The sequence below is a fragment of the Lacerta agilis genome, chromosome 7, assembly GCF_009819535.1.
Source record: "Lacerta agilis isolate rLacAgi1 chromosome 7, rLacAgi1.pri, whole genome shotgun sequence".
Taxonomy (NCBI): domain Eukaryota; kingdom Metazoa; phylum Chordata; class Lepidosauria; order Squamata; family Lacertidae; genus Lacerta; species Lacerta agilis.
This window is the reverse complement of record NC_046318.1, coordinates 82,539,477-82,556,653: the sequence shown is the minus strand read 5'-3', so window position 1 is coordinate 82,556,653 and position 17,177 is coordinate 82,539,477. Positions and strand designations below refer to the sequence as shown.

Genomic DNA, 17,177 nt, shown 5'->3' with positions numbered 1-17,177 from the left:
GTTTTTTCTGAACGTCAGGTAGTTGTTTATTTCCCTGACCTGTGATGGGAGGGCGTTCCACAGGGCGGGCGCCACTACCGAGAAGGCCCTCTGCCTGGTTCCCTGTAGTTTTGCTTCTCGCAGTGAGGGAACAGACAGAAGGCCCTCGGCGCTGGATCTCAGTGTCCGGGCTGAATGATGGGGGTGGAGACGCTCCTTCAGGTATACAGGACCGAGGCCGTTTAGGGCTTTAAAGGTCAGCACCAACACTTTGAATTGTGCTCGGAAATGTACTGGGAGCCAATGCAGATCTCTCAGGACCGGTGTTATGTGGTCTCGGCGGCCACTCCCAGTCACCAGTCTAGCTGCCGCATTTTGGATTAATTGCAGTTTCCGGGTCACCTTCAAAGGCAGCCCCACATAGAGCGCATTGCAGTAGTCCAAGCGGGAGATAACCAGAGCATGCACCACTTTGGTGAGACAGTCCGCGGGCAGGTAGGGTCTCAGCCTGCGTACCAGGTGGAGCTGGTAGACAGCTGCCCTGGATACAGAATTAACCTGCGCTTCCATGGACAGCTGTGAGTCCAAAATGACTCCCAGGCTGCGCACCTGGTCCTTCAGGGGCACAGTTACCCCATTCAGGACCAGGGAATCCTCCACACCTGCCCTCCTCCTGTCCCCCAAGAACAGTACTTCTGTCTTGTCAGGATTCAACCTCAATCTGTTAGCCGCCATCCATCCTCCAACCGCCTCCAGGCACTCACACAGGACCTTCACGGCCTTCACTGGTTCTGATTTGAAAGAGAGGTAGAGCTGGGTATCATCCGCATACTGATGAACACCCAGCCCAAACCCCCTGATGATCTCTCCCAGCGGCTTCATATAGATATTAAAAAGCATGGGGGAGAGGACAGAACCCTGAGGCACCCCACAAGTGAGAGCCCAGGGGTCTGAACACTCATCCCCCACCACCACTTTCTGAACACGGCCCAGGAGGAAGGAGCGGAACCACTGTATAACAGTGCCTCCAGCTCCCAACCCCTCTAGCCGGTCTAGAAGGATGTTATGGTTGATGGTGTCAAAGGCCGCTGAGAGATCCAGCAGAACTAGGAAACAGCTCTCACCTTTGTCCCTAGCCCGCCGGAGATCATCGACCAGCGCGACCAAGGCGGTTTCAGTCCCATGGTGAGGCCTGAATCCCGATTGGAAGGGATCCAAATGGTCCGCTTCTTCCAGGCGTGCCTGGAGTTGTTCAGCAACCACCCTCTCAATCACCTTGCCCAAGAATGGTAGATTTGAGACTGGGCGATAGTTGGCCATATTGGCCGGGTCTAAAGATGTTTTTTTAAGAAGCGGTTTAATGACCGCCTCTTTCAGCGGGGCTGGGAAGGCTCCCTCACAGAGGGAAGCATTCACCACCCCGCGCAGCCCATCGCCCAGCCCCTCCCGGCTAGCTTTTATAAGCCAGGATGGGCAAGGATCAAGGAGACAGGTGGTTGGTTTCACTCGTCCAAGCAGCCTGTCCACATCCTCGGAGGTAACAGACTGAAATTGATCCCACGCAACTGGACTAGACAGGACTAGATGACCCTCAGGATCCCTTCCAGCTCTACAGTTCTATGATTCAATGGGGCTAGGAGGGGCAAAAGCTTTCATCATACCCTTGCTTATTCTGCCTGTGGCAGCATTAAAAGCCCAGCCCCATGGTTCTAGGCCAGTTGTGGGGACACTTTGGCTCTCCAAAACCTGCCAAACTACAACTCCCATCAGCCCCTGCAAGCATGACCTCTGGGTGATGGCAGTTGTAAGTTCAGCATCATCTGAAGGGCAAAAGGTTCCCCACACCTGTTCTAGGTAACTGATTGGGCCTACATAATCAGAAATGGATGCAGAGGAAATAAATAGAGAGTAACCACTCTTATTCTCCTTTGTGGATTTGAGGAACATGGGGAGGTTCTTGTTTTCCAGTTCCATTTCCATTGATACCTTACTCAGCCATCCTGTTATAGCTGATTACTCATTTTCAAGTGGCTTAGGGCTGTGTGCAGATGTTGTGACATCAAGTCAACTTTCCTTATCAATGAATGACATGCATTCGGATGGCCCCAAATTCCACTGAGGAGACGGTGATTTTGAGTTAGTTTCTTAGAAGGATGACCGTGGGAATGTAAGAATTTCCCCTCTGACCCGTCCTTCCAATTCCTCCCCTTTGAACTGCAAATCCCAACACTTCCCCACCTGCCTAGAATTAATAGAATTGAAGCCAAGAGACCACAGGAGTCTAACACCCCGCAATACATGAAACACAGCTAAAGAAGACCTGACAGATGGCCTTCCAACCTCTACTTAAAACCTCCAGGGAAGGAGAGTCTACTACCTTAGGAGGTGGGTCATTCCACTGTTGAACAACTCTTACCTTCAGAATATTCTTCCTAAGTTTTAGTCAGAATCTCCTTTCTTGTAACTTGAATCCATTACCAGTAGGTCTGTTCCTACCCTCTGGAACAGTGGAAAACAAACTTGCTCCATCTTCCCTGTGAAAGCCTTTTAGATATCTGGAGATGGATACCATATCACCTGTCCTCTTTTCCTAACTAAACATACCCAACTCCTTCAACTGCTCCTCATCAGGCTTGGTTTCCAGACCCTTGATCATCTTGATAGTCCTCCTATGTACACCTTCCAGTTTATCAATATTCTCCTTAAGATGGAGGAGACTCTTGAGAGTCCCATGGACTGCAAGAAGATCAAACCTATCCATTCTTAAAGAAATCAGCCCTGAGTGCTCACTAGAAGGACAGACCCTGAAGTTGAGGCTCCAGTACTTTGGCCACCTCAAGAGAAGAGAAGACTCCCTAGAAAATACCCTGATGTTGGGAAAGATGGAGGGCACAAGGAGAAGGGGATGACAGAGGATGAGATGGTTGGACAGTGTTCTCAAAGCTACTAACATGAGTTTGGCCAAACTGCGAGAGGCTGTGAAGGATAGGCGTGCCTGGCGTGCTCTGGTCCATGGGGTCACGAAGAGTCGGACACGACTGAATGACTGAACAACAACAACAACCTTAAGATGTGGTGCCCAGAACTGGACACAGGACTCCAGGTGTGGTCTGACCAAAGCAGAATAGAGCAATTATACCATTACTCTCTTCATCCTAGACAAGCCCCGATCTTCCTCCACATTGAGGAGGCTTCATTCCCATCCTTACAAGCCACCCCAAAGGAAGCCTTCCCAGAGTTTTACTCCAGAGAAGATTTGGCAGCCTTTCAAGGCAATGGGGGGAGGCGTTTGTCGAGACATCCGCTCAAACTGTGCCGCTAAGCAGTTAATAATTACTTCCTATGAACACCTCTGGAAACACACAGCGGCGTAACCCAGAATCGTTCCATGCTCGCAGCTTTCAATTGCATGTCTAAGACCCGATCCCCCCCGGGTGAAATAATGACACAGGACGCAATGTTTAAGGTTAAATGGGAATGAAAAGGCCACAACTTTATTGGTTACGGATGTTGAGCGGTATTGGCTTAGGCATTGGAACTACCGACTATATCCGACTCCAGCACGTTGTGCTGGCAGTCTGGGAAGGGTTAACCACCAATGGGTGAGAGCCCTGCTGCTGCACATCAGCTAGGGACTCACCCTGTGATCACCGGACTGGGGCGTGCCTTTGGCCCTCACCCACCGTGGTTTCGGACAGGGACACGCCCCCCGGACTCATTTGCTGAAGTACCCTTCAAAGCCTTGGGGGGAGGTGATGGCCGAACCTCCCCCCCCACCTTCAACCTTCCTAAGCTAATCCAATGCCTAACCGCCAAAACCAAGTTGTGACGAGTTGCTACGAGGTAGGCGAAAAACCACCAGGCTGGTGCCAATTTGCCTAATGGGAAAATTCCTACCAGGCCCCTTAACGGCGACCAACCGTGGTCCATAGCAAGGTCAAGAAACTGCCTACCTAAAGGGTGGGAGGGCGGGAAAGCGAGCAGGATGGGATCCGATGGCAAGAGGCTGAGCCCTGGGTGCGGGCTGGCTTAAATGCAGCCAGCCACGCCCGACCGCTGTACCAATTGGTCAGCTGGCCGGGCACCGCACCCAGGGATCAGCCAGTGGTGGCAGGGGATGCAATCATCCCCTGCGCACGTGTGGGGCTCGTGTCCACTGCAACCCCCCCTCCTTCCTAAAGGGTCGGAAGGGGCTTTGCATGTCTAAGACCCGATCCCCCCCCGGGTGAAATAATGACACAGGACGCAATGTTTAAGGTTAAATGGGAATGAAAAGGCCACAACTTTATTGGTTACGGATGTTGAGCGGTATTGGCTTAGGCATTGGAACTACCGACTATATCCGACTCCAGCACGTTGTGCTGGCAGTCTGGGAAGGGTTAACCACCAATGGGTGAGAGCCCTGCTGCTGCACATCAGCTAGGGACTCACCCTGTGATCACCGGACTGGGGCGTGCCTTTGGCCCTCACCCACCGTGGTTTCGGACAGGGACACGCCCCCCGGACTCATTTGCTGAAGTACCCTTCAAAGCCTTGGGGGGAGGTGATGGCCGAACCTCCCCCCCCACCTTCAACCTTCCTAAGCTAATCCAATGCCTAACCGCCAATCGAGCCACGAAGGGGCTCGCCGCCAATACCCTCACACCCGCAACCAATACCTAATTGCTAGTACGAAATCTGCAAGCCACACGTCATTTCCTTCATCTGATAGATGCACGCCATCATTCCGATAAAGGGCCGCCTCGCTGTACTGTATAGCAGGATGCGATATGACCTGGCCCCCCAGGGCCGTCACCCTGCGTGACACCGTTGTGCCCAGCAATTTCCTGGCTCAGTTGCCCGCGACAGGGCAGAGACAGTCACGCCAAATGCATCTTTCCAGCCATGTAGACTAAAGCATAGTCAAGTTTGGAATAGAAAGCAACGGCTCATCAAAGTCCTTGAATATAGTCCACTGTAAAACAATGCCTTTCGGATAGGCGAGACCGTTTTCACCAGGGTGCACCACCAAATGCATCTTTCCAGCAATGTAGACTGAAGCATAGTCAAGTTTGGAAAAGAAACCAACAGCTCATCAAAGTCCTTGAATATAATCCACTGCAAAACAACGCCTTTCGTATAAGCAAGATCATTTTCACCGGGCTGCACCACCAAAGCATCCGGAGGACCCTGCGAGGCGGCCCTGGCTTTTACTGCCGGGAGAAACTCGTCCCAGCGCATCCCTCTCTGCGTGATCCAGGAGATTTTGACCTTTGGGGGCAACCCCAAATTGCGACCCCATCCACGCTGGCAGGCACGCTCGCGGGCCCAGTGCCCGATGCTATGGTCGACCATCCAAATAATAGCTGTAGCGACGTCTGAAAGAAAGTAGGAGAGAGGATGCTAAGGAACCAGGCCTTGTATTCACAATGACTTGCGTAGATACCCCTCGTCTGACTTCCACCGTCCTAAGTTCTTAATTTTCTCAATGGACAAACCCCATTGCATCGCTGTTGTTGCTGCCCCAATTCGAAAAGAGTGCGCCGCCGACCACATGCTGTGATGGCTTTTCGCAAAACACGCGTAATCTGTGCGCGTGTCAGGCAGTAACCATCCTGGTGTATGAGTAGGGGGCCCGGTGATGCAGGTCTAAAATGCAAAAAACGCCTTGCGTCCTTTACCGGACAGGGGCCGCTGTGCCCAGTGGCAGGCAAACACATCCAGGCGCCCTTTCCTGATTGGTCTGTTTTAGACTGGCGAACGTGGAGTAACACCTCAGAAGTGGGGAGCTTATGTCTTCCAAAAGAATACCCCGGGCTCCGTTGCCTTCGCAGACTACCTCCCCAATCCTAAGGGCCGCGGAAAAGGCAAAGGAGTATGCGGCTGAGAAAAGTCGAGCCTCCTACTTGGACCAAAAAATATGCCTAATTGTTTGTGAATCTGAGCCAATATTTCAAATGTGATGGGCCTCCTGCTATCCTTTTTGGAAGCCGCAACCTGCGCCACCCTTCCAAAGCTTTGCGCACCACAAAGTTAGCACACAGGTCCAGTGAAAACAGGGTTTGCTAAAGAATGATATGGCTGCCGCCTGGATATTCGGGGTCCTGGGTGACCTACCCTTCCTCCATAAATGGGATAAATACTGAAGCACCTCCCGCCTATTAGGAGGGGAGTCTAGTCCCACCCCAATAAATTTAGTAAGGAAACCCGCAAAGTCGACTCATGCTTTATTATAAGATCTAAATGTGGAGGGGGCGACAGACGCTGATACTCCCGTTAGGACATCTCGCTCCGAAGGCTCCCGAGGTGCTCCGGGAGGGTTCTGGCAGTTGTCGGGCCTCCGGCGTCAATGAGCGGAAGCAGCTTGTCCTGGGTGAACGTGAAGATTGCCTTGAGAACACCCCAACCACAGCCTGGTTGTCCGTCCAGAAACAAACCCGGTGGTTTCTGCAGTCCTCGGCCCAAAGGTGTACTGCTACCACAATAGGAAAGAATTCGAGAAAGGTTAAGTCGCGAAGTGGACCCCAAAACCAAGAGAGCCGGCGGCATCAGAATGAACCTGGAAGTCCGTTTGCAACCTCCACTTATCTTGCCATAATGAAACACCGTTAAAATCGTTAAGAAATCTTACCCACATCTCTAGGTCCACCTCAACCCATTTATTGAGGCGGAACCTGTAATGAGGTGCCCTTAGCTCAGCCGAGAGGCGTGCTAATCTGGCGCAACAAGGGGGCGGCCAGGGGAAACTACACGGCAGGTGAAATTAAGGTGCCCTAGCAGGAATTGAACCTAAGCGTGACTTTTTTAAAGGGAGAAGTTCCAAGATTAATTCCTTGAGAGCCGACAATTTTCTTTTGGCAGCTGATACGTCTGAGAGATTGTCACCCTTTTCCAGGAAGGATTCGATCACATACTGGGAATTTAAATGGATTAAAGCATTCTGGTGCAACAATTCCACTTTTTGCAGTTAGGAGAGTTATGGGGGAAATGTACTAGATAGTGTGGGTAGCAATCAATTGACAGTAAAATGTATAACTTCCCTACAATTCAGAAGGACATAATCAGAATTTAACGCTGATTGTTTTACAATCTACGGACAAGCAAATTAGAATGAATACGTCCACGTAAGATTTGCACAAGCAAATCAGGATGAATGGTCAGTAAACATGTCATCTGGAGGAACCCCATGTCAGTATGATCGCGTTTGCTTAAAGTACCTTGTTCTAGGGAAGTTATTTTGCAGTGAGGATCTTGCTTGAGGATTCTTGTTATTTTAAAATATATATCTGTATCTACCGTATTTATCTACCTGTCAATTTTAGCCGCTTGCTTTCCTATCCCCTCCAGTCCAGAACAGAGCACCTTACCAAGAGCTGTAAAAGATCTGTATCAGAGAAGCAGCAGCAGCAGCAGCAGCAGCAGTCAGGTGCCTCACGTGAAGGGAAAGCAGGGCACATGTTACCTTGCTTGCTGAAGGAGGAAAATATCTCCAGTTGTTCCAAGCCGTTCAAGGAAACTCCAACCAGGTAGATGTCCAGGGGACCAGAGGTGCTGCAAAATGGACCTATCCAGAAGGCGGCAAAGGGGGATGACCTACAGACATCTCAGAGAGACCTGGCGATGTTCAGTAGCCCTGGCAACAGCCCCGCCAAGAAAGTCAGCAGAATGGCTTCACTAGCTTGTTTTGCTATTGAAAATGAGTCCTGTGTGGATGTGTGGTCGTCGTGGACGTATTTCATAGGGAAATTGTGCTAGATAGGTTGAAATCATGCTTCAGTGGGAAGAAAGATCCCTACCTCTCTCCACTTGTAGGCACTCATCTGGATTGAGTACCTTTCTGAAACCCCCTCAGCGTGAGGGTCTCTGTGAGTGGATATGACAGACGACTCGCTTCAGTTAACTGTGGTGGGAAGAACTAATTATAGTTTTCTAGAATCATGGGAATTTCATAGTGATGATGGGCAGCAATCTGTGCACTTACCTAGGAGTAAGCCGCATTGAATACAGTAGTGCTTCTTAGTAAATATGTGTAGAATTGCTCTGGACATATATGTCTGGGGACTCCTTGTTTTCTTACATCTCTGGCAGCATAGCTAAAGGTTAATTTTTAACGCGCAACATATATCACTCACCTTTGTCATTGTATTTTGCTTGCTGTCTACGGCTTAGGATTGGGTTACTTGCCCTATTATTTTGCATTTCTGATTGCTAATAATTCATTAGTGAATATAGTCCGAGGAACATTCATAACTGCAAGGAGATCTGCTGGGGTGCTGATTGCGTGTTGGAAAGGGAGCTTCAAATCACTCTGCAGCAAATGAAGATGGAGACTGCATAAAGCATGGTTTTTGTTATGTTTTTAAGAAGCTAGCCAGTTTCGTAAAACCGAGAATATTTTGTCATTTAAAAAAGAAGAAGCAACAGCATTTATTTCAGGCAAGCACTTATAATCAGCCATGCTAGAAATACAGCTAGTCAGCAACCTGAACATACAGAAGGTGTGCGTGCATAAATTAACTTGGGACAGGCGGCATTGTTTGGTTAACAAATTTAGATTATTTATTGCCCATCGCACTGACACACAAACATGGGCACAATTGATGGATTAAGAGTAACGTATATTGATATATATCTTAGGCATGAGATAATAGCTGAAACAAGTCTGCGCATAGGTATAATGGCTGTTAATTACGGTGATGTCTTTTGATTATTATTTTTTTAATTTTAATTTTAATTTTAATTTTAATTTTAATTTTAAATTTATTTATTTATTTATTTATTTATTACAATTTAAAATATTTCCTTTTATCTAAGGGGTTTCTAAACAAATAATACCTGGCAGGAAAATACCATAAAATTCCTGCAGCAAAGAGAAAGCAGCCCCTTATAAACCGTGCGACAAGAACGTAGGGCAACAAAATTAATAGTTTAGCTTATGGTCATGCAGTATGGAACAATGAGATGCAACACCCAGATTATGTACCAATTCAATTTTAATTAAAGCCAAGGAAAGCACCGTCGAATGAAATGATCCCTGTTGTTGTTTTTTGAAATTTATTTATTTATCTATTTATTATTATTATTATTATTATATTTATTTATTTATATTTATTTATATATTGTATGTGAGCTTGAGAGACCTGGACCTAGCGGACGAATAAACGTACCCGAATGCGGGTAACACGTTTGAAATTAAATGACCCTAAATAGTCGAATTGGGACTGCAAATAGGCAAAATAGCTGAAGTAATTCAGGCCGTATGCACGCGTTGAAAACTAAACCACCAGAATGAATATCAGAAGATGTATGCCAAAGTATAAGAGAGTGAAGTTAAAGATGACAACTAATACCTGGCAGGAAAATTATTTCAACTTAAATTAATTTTACCAAAGTGCCATAAAATTCCTGCACCACAAGGAAAGGAACCCCTTATGGACCATGCAACAGAATGTAAAGCAAACAAAATTAATAGTTTAACTTATGGCAATGCAGCATAGAACAGTGAAATGCAACACCCAAAATTATGAAGTAATACAATTTAACTGAAGGCAAGGAAAGCACCCACAACTGAACTGATCCCTAGATTCCACTAGCCAGACCTGAGGGATTAGAGCAGCAACAAAATGGATACCAGATGAAGCCACGAGGCAGCCCTCAAAATGGCTGCCGGCTACTAAGTACCACCTGGCCACTACTAGATGAATAAGGCAGCAGGGGAAGCCACGTGACCCTTGCTCAATTAGCTGTTAAAATTGAAGCAACTACCCTCCAACCGCCCCAAAAGAAAGCCTCAACACAGAAAGGGGAAAACCACAATAAACGTTACCACTCGCCCCTGGCGATCCAGGGGCGTGATGAGGCCGTGGGGGAGCAGCGAAACGGCTCGCGGTGGATGGCGGGGAACGGCCCACGCTTGAAGGCAGGGAGGCTAAAGAGTGGCTTTGATCCGATGAGAAAGGTGTGCTCCGGAGCAGGAACAAAGATGGCGCCGCTGGAATCTGACCGGTTAGCCGCACGTGTGATGGGGGCAAGCGGTACCGATCCCCAGGCAACACGTGGCACAGGAGAACGGGCCGCAAACCGTCACCAAGCCCCGCGGGTGCTGTGCTACCAGCAAAAGGCCTGAGGCCGAGGAAAGGGGCAGAGAGGTGAAAAACAGTGCAGTAGGCAGGATCCTGAGGTTGAGGCTCCAATACTTTGGCCACCTCATGAGAAGAGAAGACTCCCTAGAAAAGACCCTGATGTTGGGAAAGATGGAGGGCACAAGGAGAAGGGGACGACAGAGAGTGAGATGGTTGGACAGTGTTCTCGAAGCGACTGGCATGAGTTTGGCCAAACTGCAGTAGGCAGGGAAGGATAGGTGTGCCTGGCGTGCTCTGGTCCATGGGGTCACAAAGAGTCGGACACGACTGAACGACTGAACAACAACAAGGCTGGAGAGCGGGAAAGCCAGTGGGCTGAAGGTTTGGAGAAGCGGAGAATCAGAAACAGGAAGTCAGGAGGCAGGAGTAACAACTACTTGAGAGGGCAGAAACATAGCTGAGAGGCGGGAAGAACAGAAACCGCTGCAAACGCAGCGACGGAGAAACGGCTTAAACCACCAGGTGTACAAACTCGGGTGCAGCTGCAGAGGTCCACGGACGACACGTGGCTCCGGAGGAGCAGGTCGGGACCCTGGCGAGATTAGCTGAGAGGCGGGAGAGCTTAAATGCCGCTGAGCAGCGGCCGCGTGAGTGGAGAGTCAACAAAAGCCAAGCCGGGAGCCAAACAGACGTCCTCTTTAAAAACAGCTGAGAGGCGCGAAAATGCGCCCAGCCGCAAGGCAGCGAGAGCAAGGAACCCGGAAGAGCGAAAAAGAAACCAGCTGAGAGGCGGAAAATGCAATCAGCTGAGAGGCGGCGCGAAGGGGAAAACAAAAGTGAAAGCGCTGTATACGGCATCTCGTGGCCGCCGCTGGCTGCCGGCGCCGCGGTGCTGAATGCGGGTTCCCCCGAAGTGCCTCCAAGGAACCTGTAGAGAGATTGGCGTTTAAAAACGCCGTTTGGGGAGCGTTTACTGCTCCAGCGATTTCAGCCAAAGTGATATCAGCGAAAGGTGAGTTTTCCGCGAAGCTTGATCCGGCGAGGCTTGATTGCAGGCGGCCTGATCCGACGAAAGCGAGCAGGATGGGATCCGATGGCAAGAGGCTGAGCCCTGGGTGCGGGCTGGCTTAAATGCAGCCAGCCACGCCCGACCGCTGTACCAATTGGTCAGCTGGCCGGGCACCGCACCCAGGGATCAGCCAGTGGTGGCAGGGGATGCAATCATCCCCTGCGCACGTGTGGGGCTCGTGTCCACTGCAACCCCCCCTCCTTCCTAAAGGGTCGGAAGGGGCTTTCTGCCAGCTTCTGCAAAGCTCATTAATCACACGCGCTATTCTAAACACAAACAAGCACGGGCTCCCCCCAGCTTGTCCAATTCAAATATAGAAGGCGGAGCACGGAGGAGGAGGAAGGGGAGGGCTGGCTCACCAGAGCAACATGCAGTCACCCAAGCAGGCTGGATTTATTAAATCAAAGAGCCATTATTAACAATGCAGCTTAAATATCTATCTAAATGCAAATGAGCACATGATGGATTGTAGGATTCCCCCCCCCTTCCAATGTCCCTTCTTGTTTTTTTTTAAAAAAGGATTGAGACACTTCATGTTAGGATTTTGAAAAGACTCTTTTTTTGAGAAAGAGGAACACAAACCTGCAAATAAAGCCAGTTGTCTCAGGAACTGGAGCTTTAAAGGACAACCCATTATGATCTGAGCATTTGAATAACCCTTAAAGGTAAAAGTCGCAGGTGGCGCTGTGGGTTCAACCACAGAGCCTAGGTCTTGCTGATCAGAAGGTCGGCGGTTCAAATCCCCACGATGGGGTGAGCTCCCGTTGCTCGGTCCCAGCTCCTGCCTACCTAGCAGTTCGAAAGCACGTCAAGTGCAAGTAGATAAATAGGTACCGCTCTGGCGGGAAGGTAAGTGGTGTTTCCGTGCGCTGCTCTGGTTTCGCCAGAAGCAGCTTAGTCATGCTGGCCACATGACCCGGAAGCTGTACGCCGACTCCCTCGGTCAGTAAAGCGAGATGAGCACCACAACCCCAGAGTCATCTGCAACTGGACCTAATGGTCAGGGGTCCCTTTACCTTTAAAGGTAAAGGGACCCCTGACCATTAAGTCTAGTCGCAGATGACTCTGGGGTTGCGGCGTTCATCTCGCTTTACTGGCCGGGGGAGTCAGCATTTGTCCTCAGACAGCTTCTGGGTCATGTGGCCAGCATGACTAAACCGCTTCTGGCGAACCAGAGCAGTGCACAGAAACGGCATTTACCTTCCCGCTGGAGTAGTACCTATTTATCTACTTGCACTTGACGTGCTTTCAAACTGCTAAGTGGGCAGGAGCAGGGACTGAGCAATGGGAGCTCACCCTGTCGCGGGGATTCGAACCGCCGACCTTGCTAACTATATGGCTGAACCTGTTGCCAAAGGTAACATATCAGTGCCCTTCCAGACAAAGGTGTTATGTGTCTCGGGATCTCATGTCCTGCAAGTGGAGAGGTAGTCCACCCTGGACGAGGTTGTAGCCCCCTGGAAAGAGCAGGTTGGTAGTTTGTGGGGTGCTCCTCATTTTGACATTCTCACTGGAGGCCCAGGTGGCCTCAGTGGCCTTTTTCCAGATGAGACTGATTTCCCAGCTATGACTATTTTGCGGTGGTAACTTCCAAGTCGAATGATTGCAACATGTTCTATGTGGGGCTGCCTTTGAAGTCTGAAGACCTCAAGGCCACGACCATAAACACACTCAGTTTTAAGGCTGATTCCCCCGCTCCTTGCTTCCTGATCACCTGCCCTTACCTCTGATCTGATGGTGTTTGGCTTCTATAAAGGTTTTCCCCCAAAGGACTACCTGGCAATCGTGTGAGCCTCCAGATTCTGGCTCCCCAGTCATGCCCCCCTCCCCGCCATCCTGCACCATCCACAAGCAGGGAGCAATCATCAATCCCACTTCCTCAGCATGGGAAGATGTACTATGCAAGGCACACGAGCTAGAATCTTATGCGCAATCATAAAACCTTTTATATGTCCACATTAAAGTTTTAATTTATGAAACATCCACAAGAAAGGGGAGAGCTGCTATCCCTCAGCCAGTTGCTTTACTGTTCCTCTGGTTTGTGCTTCCCCTGTGTTCTGTTCTCCCTTCCTTATGGTTTAATTTTGAGAATCTCAATAATTGATTTTGCAATGGGCACGTGGGCTGTTGGCTGAACTTATGCAATTGATTATAAATATTGTGCAACATACACTGCCATTACCGTATGTTGCTCTGCCCCTTTCATTTCAGTGTAAAGGAAACACAGTACAAATGGAAGGGGCGGGGAATGTGAACCATTACAAATCATTTGCAAACTGAAATCACAAAAGTTGCATTTGATGGGTTGATGCTTGTTCTGGGCATGGGATGAAAAAGCAAACACATGCCATTTCCAGCCCTGTTTTAAGTTTTTGTTGAAATTCCCTGACGTCTCTGCTTGCTACACCATAAAATGGACACATATGAGAGTGGAAAGACTATCCAATCGCATGAGTTAAGAAACAAAGGGTGTCTGACCATTCCTTCCGTGTTGCAAATACACTTCACAATGGCAACCTTCCCCCTCCCGATGAATAAATAATTCTTTTTCTTGACCCAACAGCAAGAAAAATAACCCACTGAACTTACACATCTGTTTCCTCCCATAGGATGCAGGTCTGGTTGGTTGTTCCCTGCCAGGATGAGAAAAGAGGAAAGAAGAAAAGAGCTGGTGTTGAATAGTTGACTGAGAGATCTGCTTAAATACAGGATGATGTGTACTTTAATTATTATCCACATGGAGCAAAACTAGTCCCATGGAAACTTTAGTTCACCCCATTTTCACCTCCCTCTCTTGACTCGGAGGCCTTTAGGGCATCCTAGGCAGGAAGCGTAGCCCAGCCACACTTCCTGTTGCTCCATATGAGTGAACTCCCAAACTCAACTTCCTCCAAACCACAGGTGGGGAACCAATGAGCCTCCCAGTGTTGTTGGCCTCCAGCTCCCATCAGCCCTTGCCAGCAGAGCCAATGTTCAGGAACTGATGGGATCTGTCACCCAGCAACATCTAGAGTGGAGGTCTTCATCTTTCAGTGTCCCCAGATGTAAATAGAATCATAGAATTGTAGAGTTGGGTGGGATCCCAAGGCTCATCTAGTCCAATACCCTGAAATGCAGGAACTACAGCTGAAGAATCGCTGACAGATGGCCATCCAACCTCCACGCAAAGGCCTCCAATGAAGGAGAGCCCAACACCTTCCAAGGGTGTCCGTTCCGCTGTTGAATAGCTCCCACTGTCAGAAAGTTCTTCCTAAGGTTTAGTCGGAATCTCCTTTCTTGTAATTTGAATCCATTGGCTTTGGTCTGACCCTCTGGAGCAGCAGAAATCTAGCTTGCTCCACCTTCCATGTGACAGCCCTTCAGATGTTAATTCAGATGCTGTTGTCAAACTCCAAGTCCCATCAGTCCCAGCTGAGCCAAAGATCAAGTTGATGGAAGTTGTAGTCCTGCAACATGTGGGGTCCCAGCCTTGGAGACAACTGATCTAGAAGACCGTAGGGGATCTAGAGGATCCCAACCTTCCTATAAGCAACCTATGCGTTTCTGTTTTCAAGTTTACCCACCTCCCCCCCAAAAACATTCAACCTCTCAAAATACAATGTTTCTTCCTAGGCTCAGATGTCATATAGATCATAGCGTTTGGGGGTGACGGCGGCTATATTGAACTTCATTCATATCAGTGACATTTTCCTTTTTCAGTGAAGTAGGTGCTTACATTGTACAAATGGGAGAACTCAATTTCCATTGGAGTGAGCAGTGAGCGGGGAGCTGGTTTCACAGTCACAGAGATGACTCTGGAATTCAGAACGGTAGTATTTCTAGGGAGAAAACACAGCATGTCAAAAGGCAGCGAAGGGGCAGAATGGAGAGAAGCCACAGCAATGGGGAGAAACTCCCGTGACATTATTCATTTTCAAGTGTTGTGATTCCACCTTTGCACAAAATCTGCTGAAATAACATGCAATCAAAACACCTCGCTCCTCCCTGTTCCATCCCCTTCCCTTTTAGTGATGTCTTTTATGACATTTTCGGTCACTTCTGGGTCCGGCGCTATGTGTGTGTATGATCACACATATATTGGTCATGCCTAAAGCAGGGATTGGGGGTCCCACCACAGAGAAAATGATCTGCCTAACCTCTGGAGACTGGACTACTCGGGGCAGGGAATTGGTGTTTGGACTTAAGGGCACCTTTAATGAATGGGTAGGCTCATATGGGGAAAGGAGGTGCTAGATTTTATTTATGTATATGTGAAATTTATTCCCTGCTCTTCATCCTAGATGGATCACAAGTTGTACGCGACATTAAAAGAACCGCAAAATATTAAAACAGCTGAACTTTGGAATCCAGCTTTGTATGCAGCATCCTTCCATCTGCTCCTCTCAATACAAGGCCCATACTTGAAAACAGAGCTGGTACCAAACTTCATTTTCTTTGTAGAAGCAGCAGCAGCACTGCCAGCCTCTTCTCTTGCTATGCCTCTGCCTGGCTGGGGGGGGGGGCAGCAGGTCAGGCTGGTGAGGGGCGCTTCTGAGCCCTGGGACCCTCATAAAGTGCCTGACCTAGGAGACCACTGGCTCCAGATCAGATCAAAATCCCAAAGGCCTGGCAGAGTTGCTTGCAATTGCCAACAAACTCAGCTAATCTCTGGCGCTGGAGGACTGGTAACCACACGTCTTTCTGAGATGATAGGATGCTGGAAATCCGTAACTACTTTGTAGGTGGTGTGTTGTGTCACTATCAACATTTCACAGATGGGATAGGGTTGCGTGGCCACTGACTTCCCAAAGGACACCTACTGAGTCTTAAGATTTAGTGTCAGGAGTATAACGTATTCCTGGACACCGCAGAGTTAGACGCAGACTTTTGTGGAAGCTTCTGGCTGTTGTGAAATTGACTAGACAGCTCAACGCAGGAACTCAGCAACTCACTGGATAACTATATACAGTATTTATTGATTGAAGCAACTAGTATCCATAAGTTACTATTTACAGACTTTACAAAATAAAAGAAACAAAACATAAAATCTTTCCTCTCTCTGTCTCTCTCTCTCTCTACTGACCACGTTCTCTACACCAACCACACACTAACCACACTAACCAACTCTAACTCTTACACAGAGCTCACCTTATCAGGAACTCATTGACCAATCACAGGTCGTTGCTAAGGGTCTGAGAAAGAGCAGATCTGGGCTTTCTGCCAACTAGTTAATTACTTAATTGCTTGGAGATAACAGCTGCATTTCTGCATGTAGGCAACTCTGAAATCTCTAACACTGAGTTCACGGTTGTGGCGGGATTCGAACCAGGGGTCTGTCCAGCTCACAACCCCACCTGCGACACTGCACAGTCATCAAGGTGGGCAATCACTTTTTAACACAGCACTTGTTTATGGCTTGCTGCATTTAATTCACAGCTCCACCCGGGGATTGATCTCCCAAGCGAATCCCACAGAGGGGACATCAGAGAGTGTAGACTATTTGCTCACTAATCTGCTCACAAGTCCCAAGCCTAGATGCAGCTTCAAATCTGCAGGTACCTTCAATGATAACCAGCCGGGAGCAAAGGCCTAGATTTTACAGGAAACGCTCTCATGCTAATCAGTGCAGAACGAATCTTGAAGGTGCCAGAGGGAGGCTTAATTTGCTGCCTCAGTACCTGCCTCTGCCTCGGAGAGAAGACGGAGAGGCAAGGAAAGTGAGACGCAGAACGGAGAGATCTCTCTGTTACCATCAGAGATTTCAGAGACTCACAAGCCCAAAGGCAGCACAGAGGAAGTCGGAAGCACACAGCAGGATGGCTGTGCAGGAGTACTCCCAAATCATCACAAAAAGACCCCCAGAGAGAAAGTGAGACACTCTCCAAGAGGAACCCCACAGAGAGGGAACTTGGAAGAATCCTCTGCCCTAGGGAGTACGCACAAAGACATCCCCCTTTTTTGTAAATATCACTGCCTTCCCACACGATCATTTTCAGGACACTTGTCCATCAAAGCAGGCAGCTGATTCTCAAAAAGCAGTTCCGAATCCTTGTTCCACATCCCACATGCATTGCTGCTTGCAATTCCAC

The 17,177-nt window shown here is 48.8% G+C and overlaps 1 protein-coding gene across 1 annotated transcript in view; it reads right to left on the bottom strand.

Moving 5' to 3' along the window:
* Positions 1–17,177, bottom strand: part of ADGRB1 (adhesion G protein-coupled receptor B1) — a 272,638-nt gene that overhangs the window by 134,517 nt on the left and 120,944 nt on the right. Inside the window, exons 15-16 of the mRNA XM_033155932.1 lie at positions 14,825–14,927; positions 13,699–13,742 (exon numbers count right to left, since the gene is read on the bottom strand). Coding sequence (XP_033011823.1) covers positions 13,699–13,742; positions 14,825–14,927 — 147 coding nt within the window. The remainder of the gene's footprint in view (positions 1–13,698; positions 13,743–14,824; positions 14,928–17,177) is intronic.